At 43.2% G+C, this 16,310-nt stretch overlaps 2 protein-coding genes across 9 annotated transcripts in view; one reads left to right on the top strand and one right to left on the bottom strand.

The window, feature by feature from the left end:
- The window catches only part of CTBP1 (C-terminal binding protein 1), a 237,015-nt gene extending 227,705 nt beyond the window's left edge, over positions 1-9,310 (bottom strand). Inside the window, exon 1 of one of the 3 annotated variants that reach the window (XM_050973583.1) lies at positions 9,191-9,310. The gene's annotated coding sequence lies outside the window, so the exon portion shown is untranslated. The remainder of the gene's footprint in view (positions 1-9,190) is intronic. The other 2 variants (XM_050973582.1, XM_050973581.1) reach the window with 2 other exon arrangements.
- Positions 9,311-9,873: 563 nt separating this feature from the next.
- The window catches only part of MAEA (macrophage erythroblast attacher, E3 ubiquitin ligase), a 48,593-nt gene continuing 42,156 nt past the window's right edge, over positions 9,874-16,310 (top strand). Inside the window, exon 1 of one of the 6 annotated variants that reach the window (XM_050973590.1) lies at positions 9,874-9,977. Coding sequence is in view for 2 of the 6 variants with exons in the window: in XM_030239174.2 (XP_030095034.1) it covers positions 10,059-10,127 (69 nt within the window). In the remaining 4 variants the exon portion in view is untranslated. Of the gene's footprint in view, positions 10,128-16,310 lie in introns of all 6 variants that reach the window. The other 5 variants (XM_030239177.2, XM_050973589.1, XM_030239175.2 and 2 more) reach the window with 5 other exon arrangements.

The following is a 16,310-nucleotide window of genomic DNA, read 5'->3' as shown; positions in this document are numbered from 1 at the left end:
CACTCCCTGATACCACTCCCTCACTGCAGAGATGAATGATGAAAGAAGAGAGGATCTTAGAAGTTGTTATTTAAAGAATATATTATTCTAAGTATTCTAAAGTACAGCATTTTTTATCTCTACTTGTCTGTCACAGCACAGCATAAACAAAGCAGCAGAAAAGATACACATACATTTTACAGTTTAAAAGAGGATATGAGAAAATGTCATGCCATACTCTTTCTGGAAGCATATCAGTAAGCAAAGCAGGGAATTTATGAAAGATCTACCCAAAAAAAAAAAACAAAAAAAGGCATGCAAAAGCTTTCAAACCATCATTATCTCCTTGCAAAACACTGAGATTATATTCCAGTTTGCACAGGCATTACTAGATCACAACATTATCCCTGCTTAACTTTCCTCTACAGATACCTGAGAAAGGTAGAGAAATACCTCAAGAACACAGCATAAGTTAGAATGATTTCCAAAGAAACACCCCCTGATCTTTACTGTTCTAAAGGGAAACTGTCATGTAGTTGCTGCTCTAACATTTACCAAGATAAAAAATGACATAATTTACAAGACAAAGCATACACTCAGTTTCTCAAAGCTATAAGGATCCTTCTCCACACACACACCTCTTACTGAGAAATATAAACAGAAGCTGTTTGGATACAAAAGCTTTTATTTATTCTATTTTTTATGCACTAAGACATATTCCAGGCACTGTGTACTCAGAAAATACCAATGTATAAACAAATTTTACAAACTAAGCCATAATGTCTTGTTCTGCACATGAAGAAAAATACTCCTTTCAAAGGGAATACTGTTGGAAAAATTGGGTTTTAATATTAGAGTTCTTTTTAGAATAAAATCCTGTCCTTTAAACAAAAAATAAAAGTATAGCTTTAAAATATACTTAGTGTTAGGGACTATTTCAATTATATTAAAAAACCCCAGTACCCCAACCAAACCACAGCAAGTGATCATTTTCAGTAACAAAACACTGACTCTGCTGTCTACAAAGATAAAGATATGAGTAGATAACTGAAGCAGGGTCACACAGGAAGGAAACTGTGGAAACTTAAGGTGCAATTTGTACTTCAAACTATGATTTCCTAAATTTTGTCATCAAGTTTTAGATGTAAATGCTCTTCTCTGTCAATTGATTAAACTGATCAGATTAGATAAATAGCAGCCCATCTTTTCTCAGAATTCACAGAATCACTGGGTTGGAAGACACCTTCAAGATCATTGAGTCAACCCATGCCCCAACACCTCAACTCAACCATGGCACCCAGTGCCACATCCAGTTTTTTTTTTTTAACACATCCAGGGATTGTGACTCCACCACCTCTCTGGGCAGACCATTCCAGAACTTTATCACCCTTCCTGTAAAAATGTTCTTCCTGATATCCAACCTGTATTTCCCTTGATGCACCCTGAGACTGTGTCCTCTGCTTCTGTCAGTTGCTGCCTTTTGTTCAAGATTTAAACTAGACATGTATAATATGTCAATTCTCACTCTCAAGGTACTAACCTGCCAGCTGATATTCAGCTACCCTACAAAACCCTACATTAGTCACAAGTGTCTGAAAAAGCCTCATCAGCACTAGTTAAGATTTTTTTTTCTGCAAACATTTTATTATCAAATCACTAGTATTTTAATTATTTTAATGTTTTAGGACCTTTGATGCAAATATGTCAGTATCACCATGTATGCTGCTGTAAGACAAAATATTGCTTATCTCAAAATTGTATTAGTAGATATTGAAGGAATTACCATTACACCTGTTTTGTAGATGGAAAACAGAAACAGAAAGATGAACTGATCTGCCCTAATCCAATAGGAAAGAAAGACAAACACTATTTCTTCCAATTCCACTATTTCTATCCATTAGGTTATACAGCATCTTGTGCCTGAAGTATCAGGTTGGTTGTTCTTAAATATAATACATCCTAATAAAGGAGGATGATAAAACAATTTCAAAACACACTGAAAAGGAAATTAATTGTTACGCAACAATAGCTATATCTGAGTTTTGCTCTAGATATGGAAGCTTTTTGCTTCAATCTAAAATAGCAATCTCTATATAAATAAAAATTTTCCTCTGAAATAATAATCCAGTATTAATGCAATAACAATGTGCCATTCCATAAATGTCAACTCCAACGTGAAGAAAAAAGCAAAATATTGTCCACTGATAGCAGCAATTCAACACTTTTTCCTCCTCTTCCTCCTTATTAGCAGAGAATACAATTAGTGAACTTTTAATACCTTTGAAAAAGTAACAATTTTAACAGAAAAATCAATAAAATCTGGTGACCATTCCTAGTGTGAAAACAATTTGTAGCAAATGTGAATTTCATTGTTGCTGGGTCTATTTTTTGATTTGGCCTGAAGTCCAGAAACATACATTCCATTCATGGCTTTAACCAGCAGTGTTGCACAGTGATAGTGAACTCAGTCTCCTGAACAGGTACCTGATAACACCCTTTTAGAGCAGCTGATAAGGGAAACTGAGGGATTATGACCCACAGAAAGCTCCAAGTGTTTCCTAGAAAATCCACAAACACCTTAAAACTCATAAAACCATGCTTCTAGGCTATGCTCAACTAGCAGTTTCCCTGCCAACTTCTCATAAAACAAGTGTTTTACAGCCTCAGTGGGGGCAGAGAGGAGGGGAAACCCAAAACTTTGCAGTATTTTATTAAAGATTTGTCTACTGCATTGCCAAAACCCCAGTACACTTTAGCACCTATTACTAGAAAGCTGAACACACCTCATGTCCCCCAGATGTCTCTGCACTTTCATAGCAAATGTACTTTTCACTGTTACAGGGAAACAGGCCCTCTATGCTGGAAATTGAACCTGACCTCTCCCCTTTCTGTTTCCTAGCTTTCAAATTGCTAATCACTAATTAGCATCTCTGGTGGCTCTCTCAGAACACCAGAGTTTTATGTGCAAGCATGGCAATCCTTCCCATGCCCCTTGCAGCTGATCAGCATAATCTCAAATTCTTCCCAGAGAAGCTCAGGATAACACTGAAGCCTCTCAACTCAAGGAAAATCAGAAATGTGGTCCAAGTCTCTCTGGCTGCACTCCAAACTCCCCCAATATTTACCAGCTAGAACACTAAGCTCTGATTTTGTTTCCTACTTCCTATGACCACCATTTTTGAAGTTTAAAAAAATCCTAAACACATATCATAGACATGCTTAAAAATAGGAATGCAAAGCAATCTAAATAAATCAATATTGCTTCACTCTGCAAAAACCTAAAATTCATTCACTCAGAATAGCAGACTTTACCTGATTTTGTGCTGCCCTTCGTAATGTGAAAATCTATGCAGGGTTCTGCTTTTGTTTTGTTGGAGTAGGAGGATTATTTTAATATGCAGAGGATTGATTTTGTTCCTGTATGCATGAGCCGCTGTTGATATTCCCAACCAGAAAGACTCCTTTCTAGAATTATCATCAATATATATTACAAGAGAGTGTTTACTTCCACCCTGCCTCTCTTTTAAAAGCCTCCACAGTGTTAATTCCCAGAGCAAGGCTACAGGTCTCCTACTCAAAATTTCTCTTTAGATTTTCTAATCCTTTTCTCCTTAATCTCCATTATACGAAAAGAAACCCACATATGCATGGTCTGTGGGAAGCTAAGTAACTTTACCTCTCACCATAGTTACCACATCTGATTTAACCACTGGCTCTGGACATTGAATCATTGTCCTTTAAGATTTCAGATTTTATTTGTGTATGCCTCGATACATTCATCAAGCATAAAATTCTACAACCAGACTGATTTTAATATCGTTACTAGACTACTACATTTCAATTTATGTGACTGTAAGATAACGTACCATCCACCTCTGCTATTTCTGTACTGTGTACTGCTGTTTTCCAGGATCTCAGAAGCACAAATGTTTAAATGTTACATTATTGACAAGGTTTTCTGTCTAATCCAGTTCTTTGAATGATTCTAAAACAATGTTACATTCAGATATTCATTAGTGTGCTCAACTATTCTATTAGACTTTTTTGTTTCTCATGGTAACCAATTTTATTTGACTTAACGGAAGCTGTTCAAATATTTAAAGGCACTCCGAGATGGCAGGAGTTTATCTAGGAGCATACATGATGTGTCACAGATATTCCTTTCCTTGCTCTTTTGGATTCCCCCTCTTCCTCCCCCTTTCAAAAACAGTAGCAAACAAATGAGAATCTCGACCTGCCACACTGCACCGGGAACGTGCTCGCTTCATCTGTTTATGTAAATATTCAAGTTACAATGGGCACATTTCGAAACCAGCAGCTCGGTAGGTAAAACAGATGCTTCTTACGTTCCTTCATATGCACTGAATCCCTCTGCCAGAATCGCCAGGCGCAACGCAAGAACTAAAGTATAAACATCTGCAACACCTCTCTGTTTTCTTAACATTCTTTCACACGTTTTCTTGCTAACTCCAAAAAGGCTCGACGGTGTAAAAAAGAAAGAGAGAAAAAAAAAACAAAACACCAAACCAACAACAAACAGTGAAATTGGAAACATCTGCGAGATAGCTACGGAAAACGGAATGAAACATGAATAAACAAAAACATGGCGAAAGTGGCCTGGGGTTGTTACACTGTCAGATCATTTTTCCAAGCCCAACATCAAGGCTTTTGTTACAACCAAAGCGGTCATTTGCATGGAGAACCAACAGGGTTCCTTCTCCTTCGGCGGCTCCGCGGCCGTAGCGCACACACACACACACACAGAGGCACAGACAGACACACAGACACACGGTGGCCGTCTCGGAGCCGAAGCCTCCCCGCACACGAACACCGCGGCCGAACGCGCACCCGGCCCCGCCGCGCAGCCCCCGCGCTCCGCACACCCAGCACTCGCCCAGGGAAACGCGATTTAGGGATAAAAAACAAGAGACGAACCTTTGGAGCGCTGCCCCAGCCGGAGTTGTCTCTCTCTCTCTCTCTCCCTCTGCTCTGCTGTTGCTGACAAGATCAGGCTGAGATTAACAAGTCCATGCTACTCTGCCAACCTCGCTGCTCCGGCGGCTGCACACACGCCGGGGGCTCGCAATAATACCAAACTTTCGGAAAGTTAAAAATGGAATGGGTTGGAGGAATGTAAAGCAAAATGGCAGGGAAGCAGAAAACACTGCCTGGACAATTATTGCAGCAGCAAGCAGGGCACTGCTCTGTAGTCAAGGCTGTGTCAGCACTTTCTTCCTAAACCCCCCCATTTTCAGGGGGCTGTAATTCAGAAAGGAAAAAACAAAAAAAGAAAAAGGCTTATGGCCAAAAATATTGCAGGTAAACCCCCTTCCCTTTGCATTTTAAATCATCCATTTAGACCATTCAAAAAGTTACAGGAGTCTGTGCACTTCTCAGGCAGTCCCTCATGCCTTTTTTTATGCAAATACAAGTCTTTTTTTTTAAAGAGGTTTCACAAGAATTTGACCTACATTGTGAATGCCCCCTCTTTTTTTTTTTTTTTTTTAATAAAAGCAATATAAAACATACCTTAACATCGAAACCCAGTTTGCATAAATATGGGATAATTTCTAAGTTCTACATGCACATGGCCTGAAAGGTGCTAGATTGGTACCAGAGATATGAAAATGCTCCCACAGACAATCCGGCACAGCCTCTACTGAGGTCTCAACCCCAATTCATTATGGTAACTTAGTAACCCAAACTGCTGAGGGTATCTGCATTTGCCCTGGTTAAGGAAAGGGTCCTTAAAATCATGTTAAAATAGAGAAACAAAGTGTTTGATCTGTATTTACTACTTTACAACTACACTCTAAACAGTGACACATCAGGGCAATGGCTGCTGCTGTTGTTAATCGCTGGGGTTTGGTGGTGGGGGCTTTTTCTTTTGTTTGTTTGTTGGGTTTAAACTCTTGGCAATTTCCTCTCAGATACAGAAATAAAACTTCACCAGACTTTTTACACAAGCCATATACACTAAGACACTTTTCAGTTACATTTCAAGTTACAATAACAAAATTAAGGAGAAAAACCTCCAACCATGAACTATACAGGCATATTCCTACTTTCTTTTAAAGTAAAAATACACCTTTATTGTAAAGTCTGTGCAGCAGCCTAAGCCTGCTGGGCAAGAAAACCAAAGTATAAATCTTGATTGATATGGAATAGCCAAGAAACATGGAGGATCCATGATAATGGACAATACCACCACACCCACCTGCTTGGAGGAAGAGAACTCTACTGAACAGTGGGACAATCTGTGCTCCTTCCCACCTGAACCAGCACAGCCTTCACATTCCTGCCTCAGGTCAGTCTGGTCTGCAAATACAAGAAATGATGGTGACACACACACCCCCACCTCTGCCACCAGGCACTGGGGTTACAGCGGCCATGGAGAGGAAAGAGAAGCAAATGTGGTAAAATCTCCATCCACAGCAGTTTTCTTCAGCGTGTGAAAGCAGAGCACTGAGGTTTCTGCTCTGCTCCACCAAATAACACACAGAGTGTTTGTGTTCCTGAAAGATACATCATTTGCATGCAGTGTTCAATGGTAGGCAGATGTTTTTCTCTGATCATTAATCTGGAGCAAAGTGGAAGGCTACTGGAAACAAATGAGTGAAGTTCTCCTAAAGGTTTGGAGTATTCTCTGCACATTGCTTAAGTTAAACTAATTGCTAATTCATATTAACAAGACACTGAACAAGGACAAACATTAACACATTATGATTCAACTGGACAATACCAAGAAATACAAAATGGAACCTGATTTTTCATCTTCCTTTTATGACACCAGGGGACAAGGAAAAAATAAAGAGGATACAGTACAAAACTTCTTAGTAGATCCAACTTCATACTTCCTATTGAAGAATAAAGTAGTAGAATTTATAAGAACTCTTAAAGCAAAGGCATATAGGCAATTAAACTAAATTTAATTAAATTAGGACTCAGTTTTATAAGTTTGTATGGTAGGTTAAGCAGAAGACATATATTAACCAAATATTTAAGAAAAAAAGTACAGCCTTTGTACATTAATGACCATACCCAGGAATAACAATAGCCATAAATATTTTGTTTAATTTAGCAGGAAACGACACATTTTAACAGCATCAAAAGATCATTAGCTGAGTTCTCATCCCCCCCATTTATCATGCCAACATTTACACTATAAATTTACAGCTGCAGCAGCCCAAAGCTGAAAACATGTCAGCAATATGCATAGGTTGTATCAATATTTGCACATGGAGCCTTGAACATAAATTAGTTGACACTCAACACTTCAAGCTTTCTTCCTGAAGCTGCAATATTTAAAGGTTAAAGATTAGACATGCTCCCTCTTGTGTTAAACTAAGAATACACGAATGCATGCTGTTTTCTCTGACATGATGGTTGCTTGGCCATCTGTTCCATCAAGCAACCCCTTTAGCACTGGCTACTAACGTCTGACAAAGCTTCACCAAAAACCCTCCAGTTTAAAGACAGATGCAGTCCGAGCACATAACCTGTATCTACAGAGTATCTGTGTTACATTAAACTAGCTACTGTATTATCAGAAAGGGCTATTAAGAGATTACATATAAACCAAACCTGTTGCAAATAAGTGTCTTGGACAAATACATACATGACTTAATCAATTACACAGCCAGTCACACTTCTTCAATCCCTATAGGCATCACAGAGTTAAGGTATGCCAGGTTCAAGCTGCTCACCATTAATCATGGGGAATACTGAAGAGCAAATTTCCTTCTAAATATTAGCTTACAGGATGCTTAAGACAGACAGGAAGAACAGGAATATTTTACAAAGCCACATAATTATGTTTGTAAAAACAGCAATAATTGAGCAAAGTTTTCGATCCTCCACCCAAGCAGCTCAGGGTGAACCATTCCCTGCACAGAGCCTTAATGGAGTCAAAATCCCCCTTATAAAATCCTCTTGCAGGATCTGGTCCCAAGATCGTGTCTAGACATGAATGCTAATCCCAGGTGTAACTAACACAAAAGTTTTACTAACACACTTCTCAAACAAAGGCTTTGCACCTGGTGTGGACTTGGTAAATTATGTTTAGGCATACATTTTCTGGTTATGGTCAGCACAAGGCTGAATGCTAGGGCAACTGTGAGTAAATATCAGTAAAAGGAATCGAGAGCCAAAGAGAATCTAACACTCAACTACATGACTTCGCACATTCCCTTTTATTTATCCCCATCCCTTTGAGGTGGTCAGATACTTTCAGCGCAATGAGGTCTGTGCACACCAGAAATAACACAACCAAATATTCTCAGAAACATACTTGCTCTTTCAAAACATGAAAGTTAAATGTGTTCACTGCTCCTGGAAGTATTGGTGTTTATTTTCCCTCAGTCTTCTGCAGACCGGCAAAAAACATACCCACAGTATTTAGAGAGCAAAAAAAATCATCACGATTATTGATAGGTACAGGATTTGGGATCTCTTTAAAGCTTCAGACTCAAGCAGCACACTGCTTGAAGCACATTTGCTGCCAGTGCATCAAGAAGCTAAACTTTTGGTACATCGACTTCAGCAAGAGAGTGAAGTTTGTATTTACTGCACGGGCGGGTCCTACGGGTACCTTTCCCTTCCTCTGCAAGCTCGCTGTGACGAAGGTCTGTCCCAGTGCCCTGGGTCAGCACTGAGGCGCCCAGGTCACAGCGAGGAGCCGAACATCGAGACGCTGCCCTCTACGCACCAACCAGAAAGCAGCTTTTATATTCGGACTGACGCTCCAAGAGTGGTTTTATTCCCTCGCACACACACAAGCAAAACTCTGCAGGATCGCGTCCCTTTTCTTTCTTTTTTTTTTTTTTTTAATGGAAACACTCACGTACGTCCGGCAGAGGAATTACTGCTAGCTTAAAGCGGTGCTTGTCACCTTACAGGGACCGGCCAGAGGTCAGCGGGTCACTCAAAGCCTCTGAGCGCAGCCATGGAGATCCACAGCGCGCCGGGGATCCCGCCGGGAGCCCGCGCACCCAGCGCCGGCCGGAGCAGCCCCAGCTCCGCACCTGTAGCGCCCGGTGGCACCGGCTCCGCTCCCCGGCGCGGCTGCGAGGGCAGCGGCACCCATGAAGGGACCACCAGAGACCCCGGCGGCCGAACGGAGCCGCCCCCCCTCCCCACCCGTCCCCCCGCGGGGCGGGCGGGACCAGCCCGGCTACGGCGGGAGCTGCGCCCGCCCCACGCCTCCGCTCACCGGGGAAACTCGGCGCCGGCCCGGGGAGCAGAGGGCAGGGGGCTGCCGCCGTCTCCGCTATTTAAACCTCTTCCCGCCGTCTCCGCCTCACTGGCTCCCACTCGCTCCCTCCGCCCCGCGGAACTCGCGGGGGCAGCCCCGCCCCTCCCGAGGTACACACAGCCACACGCCGCCTACCGCTCCGCCCGCCCGCCCCAAACGCACCGCCCATTGGTTCATCAGCCTGCCCGTCAACCTGAGAGGCTACAACATTGGCTGGTGGCGCTGTCAATCACAACTCACCCCGCCCTGCTCCCCGCCCCTCCCCATTCTCGGACACCTCGGGGGTGTTAAAACGGCCGTTTGAAGTCACCAGCAAAATTTACTTTTAGGCTCCGCCCACTGAGCGCCAGAGCAGGTTCTGATTGGGTCTTAGGAAATCGCTCTCTGCCGCCACTGAGTGGCTGGGTGTCCATAACCCCCCAAATCCCGCCTATCCCGATGCCGTAATCCCATTTGATTTGTCCGCGCATCCACGCGGCCCCGCCCATTCCCACGCCGCTGCCCATTCAGGCGCGGCTCTCCGAGCTCGGGGGTGGTGCCAACGTTCACGGCGGGGGAACGTGAGGAAGGGAGCCGCTCATTGGCCGGTGCGCCGTCGCTCTCCCTCCGTCACCGCCCCCGCGGAGCGTACCAAGCCGCGGCAGCGAGGGGTGGCGGGAGGGGGGGAGCGTGTGGCGTTGGTTCGGCCCGTGTCCATGAGGGCCGGGGCGGGGCGCACGCTGTTTCCCGGCATGCCGCGCGCGCCGTAGGTAGCTCCCGCCGGGACGCGCTGGGAAGGAGGGCGGGAGGGAAAGGAGGGAGGGGGGAGGCCGGTGCCCGATCCAAGATGGCGGTGCAGGAATCAGCCGCTCAGCTCTCAATGACTCTGAAGGTGCAGGAGTACCCCACTCTCAAGGTGGGTGCCGGGCCGCCCCCGGCGCGGGGGGGAACGCGTTAACGCCCTCAGCGTCCCGCCCGAGCAGCGCTGAGCGGGAGCCCCTTCTCCCATCCCGTTCTCCCCGCCTCGGGAGCCCCGGGGCTGCGGGATGGAGGTTGGGAGCGATTCCTGTCGCGTAGTTCCCGCCTGTCCTCGTTTTTCCTCCGCTTGACGCCTCGCTCCGCTGCTGCTCTTCCCATCCCCCTCCGCGGAGGGAGAGGGACGTGCCTGGAATATGTGGCTCTTCCTTGGTGTCTCCGTGCCCTGAGGGGACGGGAGAGGCCCCCGGGCCACGCTGGGGGCACAAAAAGAGCTGGAAAGGAGCTGGGAGAAATGTGAGGTCCTTGTACTCGCGGGGTGCTGTGAGGGGGGAGTGGGGTCGGACGAAGCCGGGCTGGGGGAGAGGGGTTGGGGCGTGTGAGTAGAATGTACTCCCTCAGGAACACCGAGGACTGCCTGAAGTGCTCATCCCAGATGATTATCTGGATCTACGTGGCGTTGTTAGGAGACGTGTTAAAGGGGAGGGAGTGGAGGTGGCGGTGTAATATGGTTCCCTGGCTGCTTGGTCCCCCAAAGATGGAGATGAGCTTAAAATATAAAAAGGGACAGACGTGGAGGGCTGTGGAGGCGAATAAGCAAAATGTAGTTTGGTAAAAGCTGTTCCTTGAGATACTGGGTCTGCCTTCAGGATGGAGGTCTCCCAGGGCTGCCTAGGTGGTCTTGGGCTTTAAGCAGGTGTTGTGAGGCAGGTGAAGGACTCAGCGATGACCTTAGCGCTCAGTGCCTCCGAGAACTGTTGAACTGCAAGGATGAGATGCTCATAGGAATCAACGGGAACCTTTGTTTGCAGTCTGGTGTTGTATATACAGGAGGTTTACCACATAAATAGCAGCAACTGTGGAAGGGACCTGGGAGAAGCATCTCTATTGCAAAATGCTTATTTAAACATCTCTCGTGTCAGTGTGTCCACATTTTGCCGTCTATAGGAGATGTTTATGTAAAGTCAACTTTGTTGTGCTGAGATCATGCTGTCCTTCACACGGCGAGCATTGTGGGCTCCTTACGGTGTTGGTTCTGCAGGTTCTCTGGCCCTGTTCTTTTTATGCATGTCCTCCTCCACCAATTCCATTCTGCTCGGATCTTAGAAACAGAAGGACAAAGTGTTGATTCCCCTTTTACTTGGGAAGGCTCCTTTCTGTCACCCAGAAGTACTTTGAACCTGACAGCATCAGGCTTAAATTTTAAAATAGCTGTAAAGAGCTCTCTGGCACTTTCCATAGCCAGAACAATGCAAAGGCTTTTAATATTAAGAAGATCATTTTAAGGCTGAATTTTAGGTGTATTCCAGCTGTTACCACAGATTTGGTTGCTACATTCCTGAAAAATTACTGGCAGTGAGGATCAGTGAGTTTTTTGTTTTGGTGCTTATGACTTAAGATTAATTGTCAAGGTGCCAGCCATTTAAAAGGTAGAGAATATATTGGACTAATTATTTTATTTTCAAAAGCATTCTTTTCCCCTAAAATACCTCAACAAAAATATACATAACAGAATGGAATGTTGTTTGCAAAGTTAGCAAGCTAAATAGTAAGTGGCTGAGACACCCTTTCACTGAAACTCTTAATTTCCAAGCAAAGGTGATGTTTATTGACTCTTCCCAGCAGCCATTCAACTTCTGGGCTGTTCCTGTAATCTTTAGTAACATTTTTCATGTTTTAAAAAAACCTGCCAGAACAGTGTCTGCTCAAATCTTTTGAATGTGTCCTCTGAATTGTTCTTAGCTGTGAGTCATATATCAAAACATTTTACTGGTGAAGGTGAAAAAGCAGTGCAGAGAAATGAACACTAAGGCTAAAGTCTACTGAAGTAATTTGATATGAAATCTCATTTTGATCTTTAGAAGTCAGATGCCTACAGGTTTCTGTGGGACTGAGAATCTGAATTTTTATTTCCAGTTTATTTAAATGCTGTGTAAAATGAATGTGTACCACTGGGGTCTTTTTATTCACCAATGCAGTAGCTCAGATGTATCTCTTGGAGCTCTGTCCACTGGTGGTTTTCCCTTATGTGAGTAAAATATAAAAGATTGCAGACTTGTATTTATATTCTTCCTGTTTCCTCCCTCTAGCTTCCTCATGCCAGCATCACTAGATAATAGTTGTGTAATAGTTCTACATTTACAGTGTGTTCCACAGAGCGCTTTTCATGTGAAAGAGTGCTTCAAACTGCAGAGGGAAATCCCTGCTCCAGAGCTAAATTGTGGCTGCTGCTGGAGTGGAAATACTTCAGCCCTTCTTCAGCAGTTCTGCTCAGGGGAAGTAAATACAGCTCTTCAACTGAATCTAGAGAAGCTCTTTAAGTGTACAAAATAATTCTTGAATATTCCCCCCACCCCCTCCAGTCCTTTCTCAAGGACAAGAAGGTTGTCAGCTATTCTTCTACCAAACTGCTATGGAATTTTTAAAATTTTTTTTTTCATCCTACTGATGGGGAATTCTGCTAGTCTCAGATGAGAGCATGTAAGATGAAAGCTGATAATTTGAAAATGAATGAATGCAAACATTGTTATCAGAGTTCTTTGCTGAAAATAATAAACAAGTGATGACAGGAAGCTGGATAATTCATCCATATCTTTAGAGTATAAATAATTATTAAAGTGATAGCAAGCTGTATAGGCTAAGACCCCAAAAGTGGAAGATGGAAGACCCAAAAGCAGGAATGATCACTTTTGAAAATATTCTGGTCTGTTTACTGGTAAGCAGTTTTGGGTTAGCTGCTCTGCTACTGCTTTTAAAAAAAAAAAATTGCAACAGGAGAGTTGTAGAAGCACAGGATATGTCAGTGCCTTCTCAGAGCTACTGTTTGGTTTCTTTTGTTGGCAGCTCTGTCAGGGAAAATACTGGCAGCAGATTTAAGAAGATACTAATTTCTCATGGAAATGTAATTTTTGGATTGTTACAGGGAAACACGTACGAGACTGGGTTTATATGAATTGCATGTTGTGTCTGTCCTGAGTCCACAGAACAGCTGAGGTTAGAAAGGACCTCTGCAGACAGTCTAGTCCAGTGGCCTGCCCTCCAAGCAGGGTCAGCTGGAGCAGGTTGCTCAGCACCATGACTAGACGGTTCTCAGTTGTCTCCCAAGATGGGCATTCCAGCCTCTCTTGGCAAAGCTGTTCCAGTGTTTGACTGCTGTTGTGGTACTAAAAGAATGTAATCTTGTGTTGACAGGAAATTTTCTGTATTTCAGTTCGTGCCCATTGCCTGTTGTGCTTTTATGGGGCACTGCTGAAAGGAGTCTGGCTCCATCTTCTTTGTCATCTCCATCGGGTATTCACACACCTTGACAAGGCTTCCCCTGGGCCTCTACTGGGTTGAACAATCCCAGCCCTCTCAGCCCTTCTTCCCATGTCAGATTCTCCAGTCTGGTAGTGATCGCTCTTTATTTGTTCCAGTACATCCATGTTTCTGTTGGATGGGGGAGCCAAAACTGGACGCAGCTTTTTGGGTGGGTCTAAGTTCTAGTTAGAGGGGAAGGATCACCTTCCTTGACCTGCTGGCAGTGTTTTTCCTAACACAGCCTAGGGTGCTGTTGGTAGCCTTTGCTGCAGGAGCACATTACTATCATGGGCAATTTGTCCAGCAGGACCCCAGGCTCTGTTCTGCAAAGCTGCTTCCCAGGCTGTTGTCTCCAACTTGTCCTGGTACAAAGGGTTGTTTTTTCTCAAGTGTAAGACTTTACATTTTTCTTTATTGAATTTATGAGGTTCTTGTTTGCCCTTTTCTCCAGCCAGCTAGGTGCTTGTGGTGCCATGGAATGGCACCACAAGCACCTAGCATGGTAACAACTCCTGGTTTCATATCCTCTGCAGGCTGGGGAGGTGCACTCTGATCCATCATCCAGGTCACTAATGGAGATGTCAAACATCTGAACAATCAACTTTTTACCCAGTGAGGCAGAAGTGCACAATTAATTTTTTGCATAACTGGTTGCAGTACTTTATTTTTTTTCCCACATTTATAAGCTTTACTCTAGGTTGGTTTTGAACCTAATTATAAGAGTCAAGAGTACTTTTGACAAAACTTTGAACAGGTAGCAGCAAAAGTTGTTCAGTGAAAGTGGTTCAAGCAGGACTTAAGACAGAAGTAACAACTTGTAACATTTAGTTCACTGTCTGTACATTAATGTAAGAAAATACAAATTCATATCATGATGGAATCATAGAATGGCTTGAGTTGGAAGGGACATTAAAGATCATCTTGTTCCAGCCCTCCTGCCAGGGTCAGGGGCACCTTCCACTACACCAAGTTGTTCAAAAGCTTATCCAGCCTGCCCTTGAACACTTCCAGCTTTCTGGGCACCCTGTGCCAGTGTTTTACCATCCTCACAATGAAAAAAATTCTTCCTCATATCTATTCTAAACCTGCCCTCTTTTAGTTGGAAGCCGTTCCCCCTTGTTCTGTCACTACCTGCTGTTGTAAAAAGTCCCATTCCAGCTCTCTCTAGGCTTCTTTTTGGGTTATCTAAGTGCTTTTCAGACAGAAGGTTGGCAAAATAAGCTAAGCCTGGATGTTGGTGACAGCTCTGCACTAACTCATCATGAGCACTTACCTCACACTAAATCCATCTTCAACCTGGATGCTCTGACTCACCAAGTGTGTTCAATGTCCATGCCGAGCGTTCCTGTGCTGCTGAATAATGCACTTCCTGTTTTGACACATGGTGTGTGTGTGTGTGTCAGCAAACAAGTGTGAAATCTTTCCTACTGCTGTTGTTTTCCTGCACTACACTCTGTTCTAAAACACACTCTTTTAAGAAAAAGGCAACACTAGGACTTTGTAAGAAGTTTGTTGTACAGTAGCTAAAGAATATGGCTCTTGTTGGTCTCTTTTCCACCCCTGCCCACTCACTATAAAATACATTTTGAAGTGATTAATGAAGGAGGAAAACACAGTAAAAGGCAGTATGGTCATGACCTAGAGCTGTTGCTTAGTTATTAGTACCCCATTGTGCCTGTAGGAAAATACTTGAAGAAAGGTATTCTCAAACATCTTACAGAAGATATCCTGTTAGTATCTTCAAAGTGAACACTTACCTGATGTTGCAATTGCTAGTTGCACCATACTTGTTTTGTAGTGTTTTCACAGGACAGTGGCCTGGGATCTTGTGAGTTTGGTTTGTGTATGTTTGGTGTAGGAATCATATGTTTGTATGGTAGCTAGCACATTGGGGGATCTTTAAATGTTGACATAAAACAAGATTTGAGTCTTAACATAATGTGTGTTTTTCAAGAGCTGGGAAGTAAGTAAAGATGAGCTCCAGACATTTCCTAGCTACTGTAACAGGAGGAAAATGCTTTACTTGGTGTGCTCCCTAAGCATCTCTCCATTGTCTTTCAAATCAGTAGTTCCTGTATAATCAGCATAAGAGTGTGCCTTTCAGGCTCACAGGTTTAGGGAAGTACTGTTCTGGCAGATTTGCTGTAAGGGCACACTGACAGGATCCATCAGTCCTTGTGAAGTCAAAAAGCTGCCTGAATTGTACACTTGGCCTCCCACAACTTAAAGCCTGAAGATACACTATGTGGGAAGTATTTGCTAACCCAGAATGTGAAATATGCCAAAGTAATTGATTACTTACAATATGTGATATTTGATTTGAATAAAGCAGTTTTAAAGATACTTTTATTTTGATAGTAATTTAACTACTTCACAACTTCTTTTGATTTACTTCAGCTTTTTTAAGAGCTTTGTGAATTAACTGGACTTGTAAATCAGTGAACATGAAAGTAAAACAGATAATACATTGAGTAGAACTTTGGTCATTCATATATTCTGATATGGGTCTGCTAATTTGAATCAGTAATGCTTAATTGTCTTACAAGAAATGCTGTCACTTTGGCTGGAATAGGTTATTTTGGGAGCAATTTGATGGGAAATGGGATCTCTAGCCAGTATCATGGTATCTGGACTGTGCAAACACACAGAAGGACAATAACCTCTTTCATTTAAAGAGGTAGAGAGGTGGTGCTGTGATTAAAATGGACAAATATTTGGAGAAGAAGGATCAAAACAAGTGGAAGCACTTGCTCAGGACACAAACCTGCGGAGTGACCTTAGCTTTGCAACTCAGCTTTGGCCAGTGAGCAATGCTTAGGTTCTT

Source organism: Serinus canaria, chromosome 4 (assembly GCF_022539315.1).
Source record: "Serinus canaria isolate serCan28SL12 chromosome 4, serCan2020, whole genome shotgun sequence".
Classification (NCBI taxonomy): Eukaryota; Metazoa; Chordata; class Aves; order Passeriformes; family Fringillidae; genus Serinus; species Serinus canaria.
The sequence above is the reverse complement of the archived record's forward strand: the minus strand, read 5'-3'. Positions and strand labels throughout refer to the sequence as shown.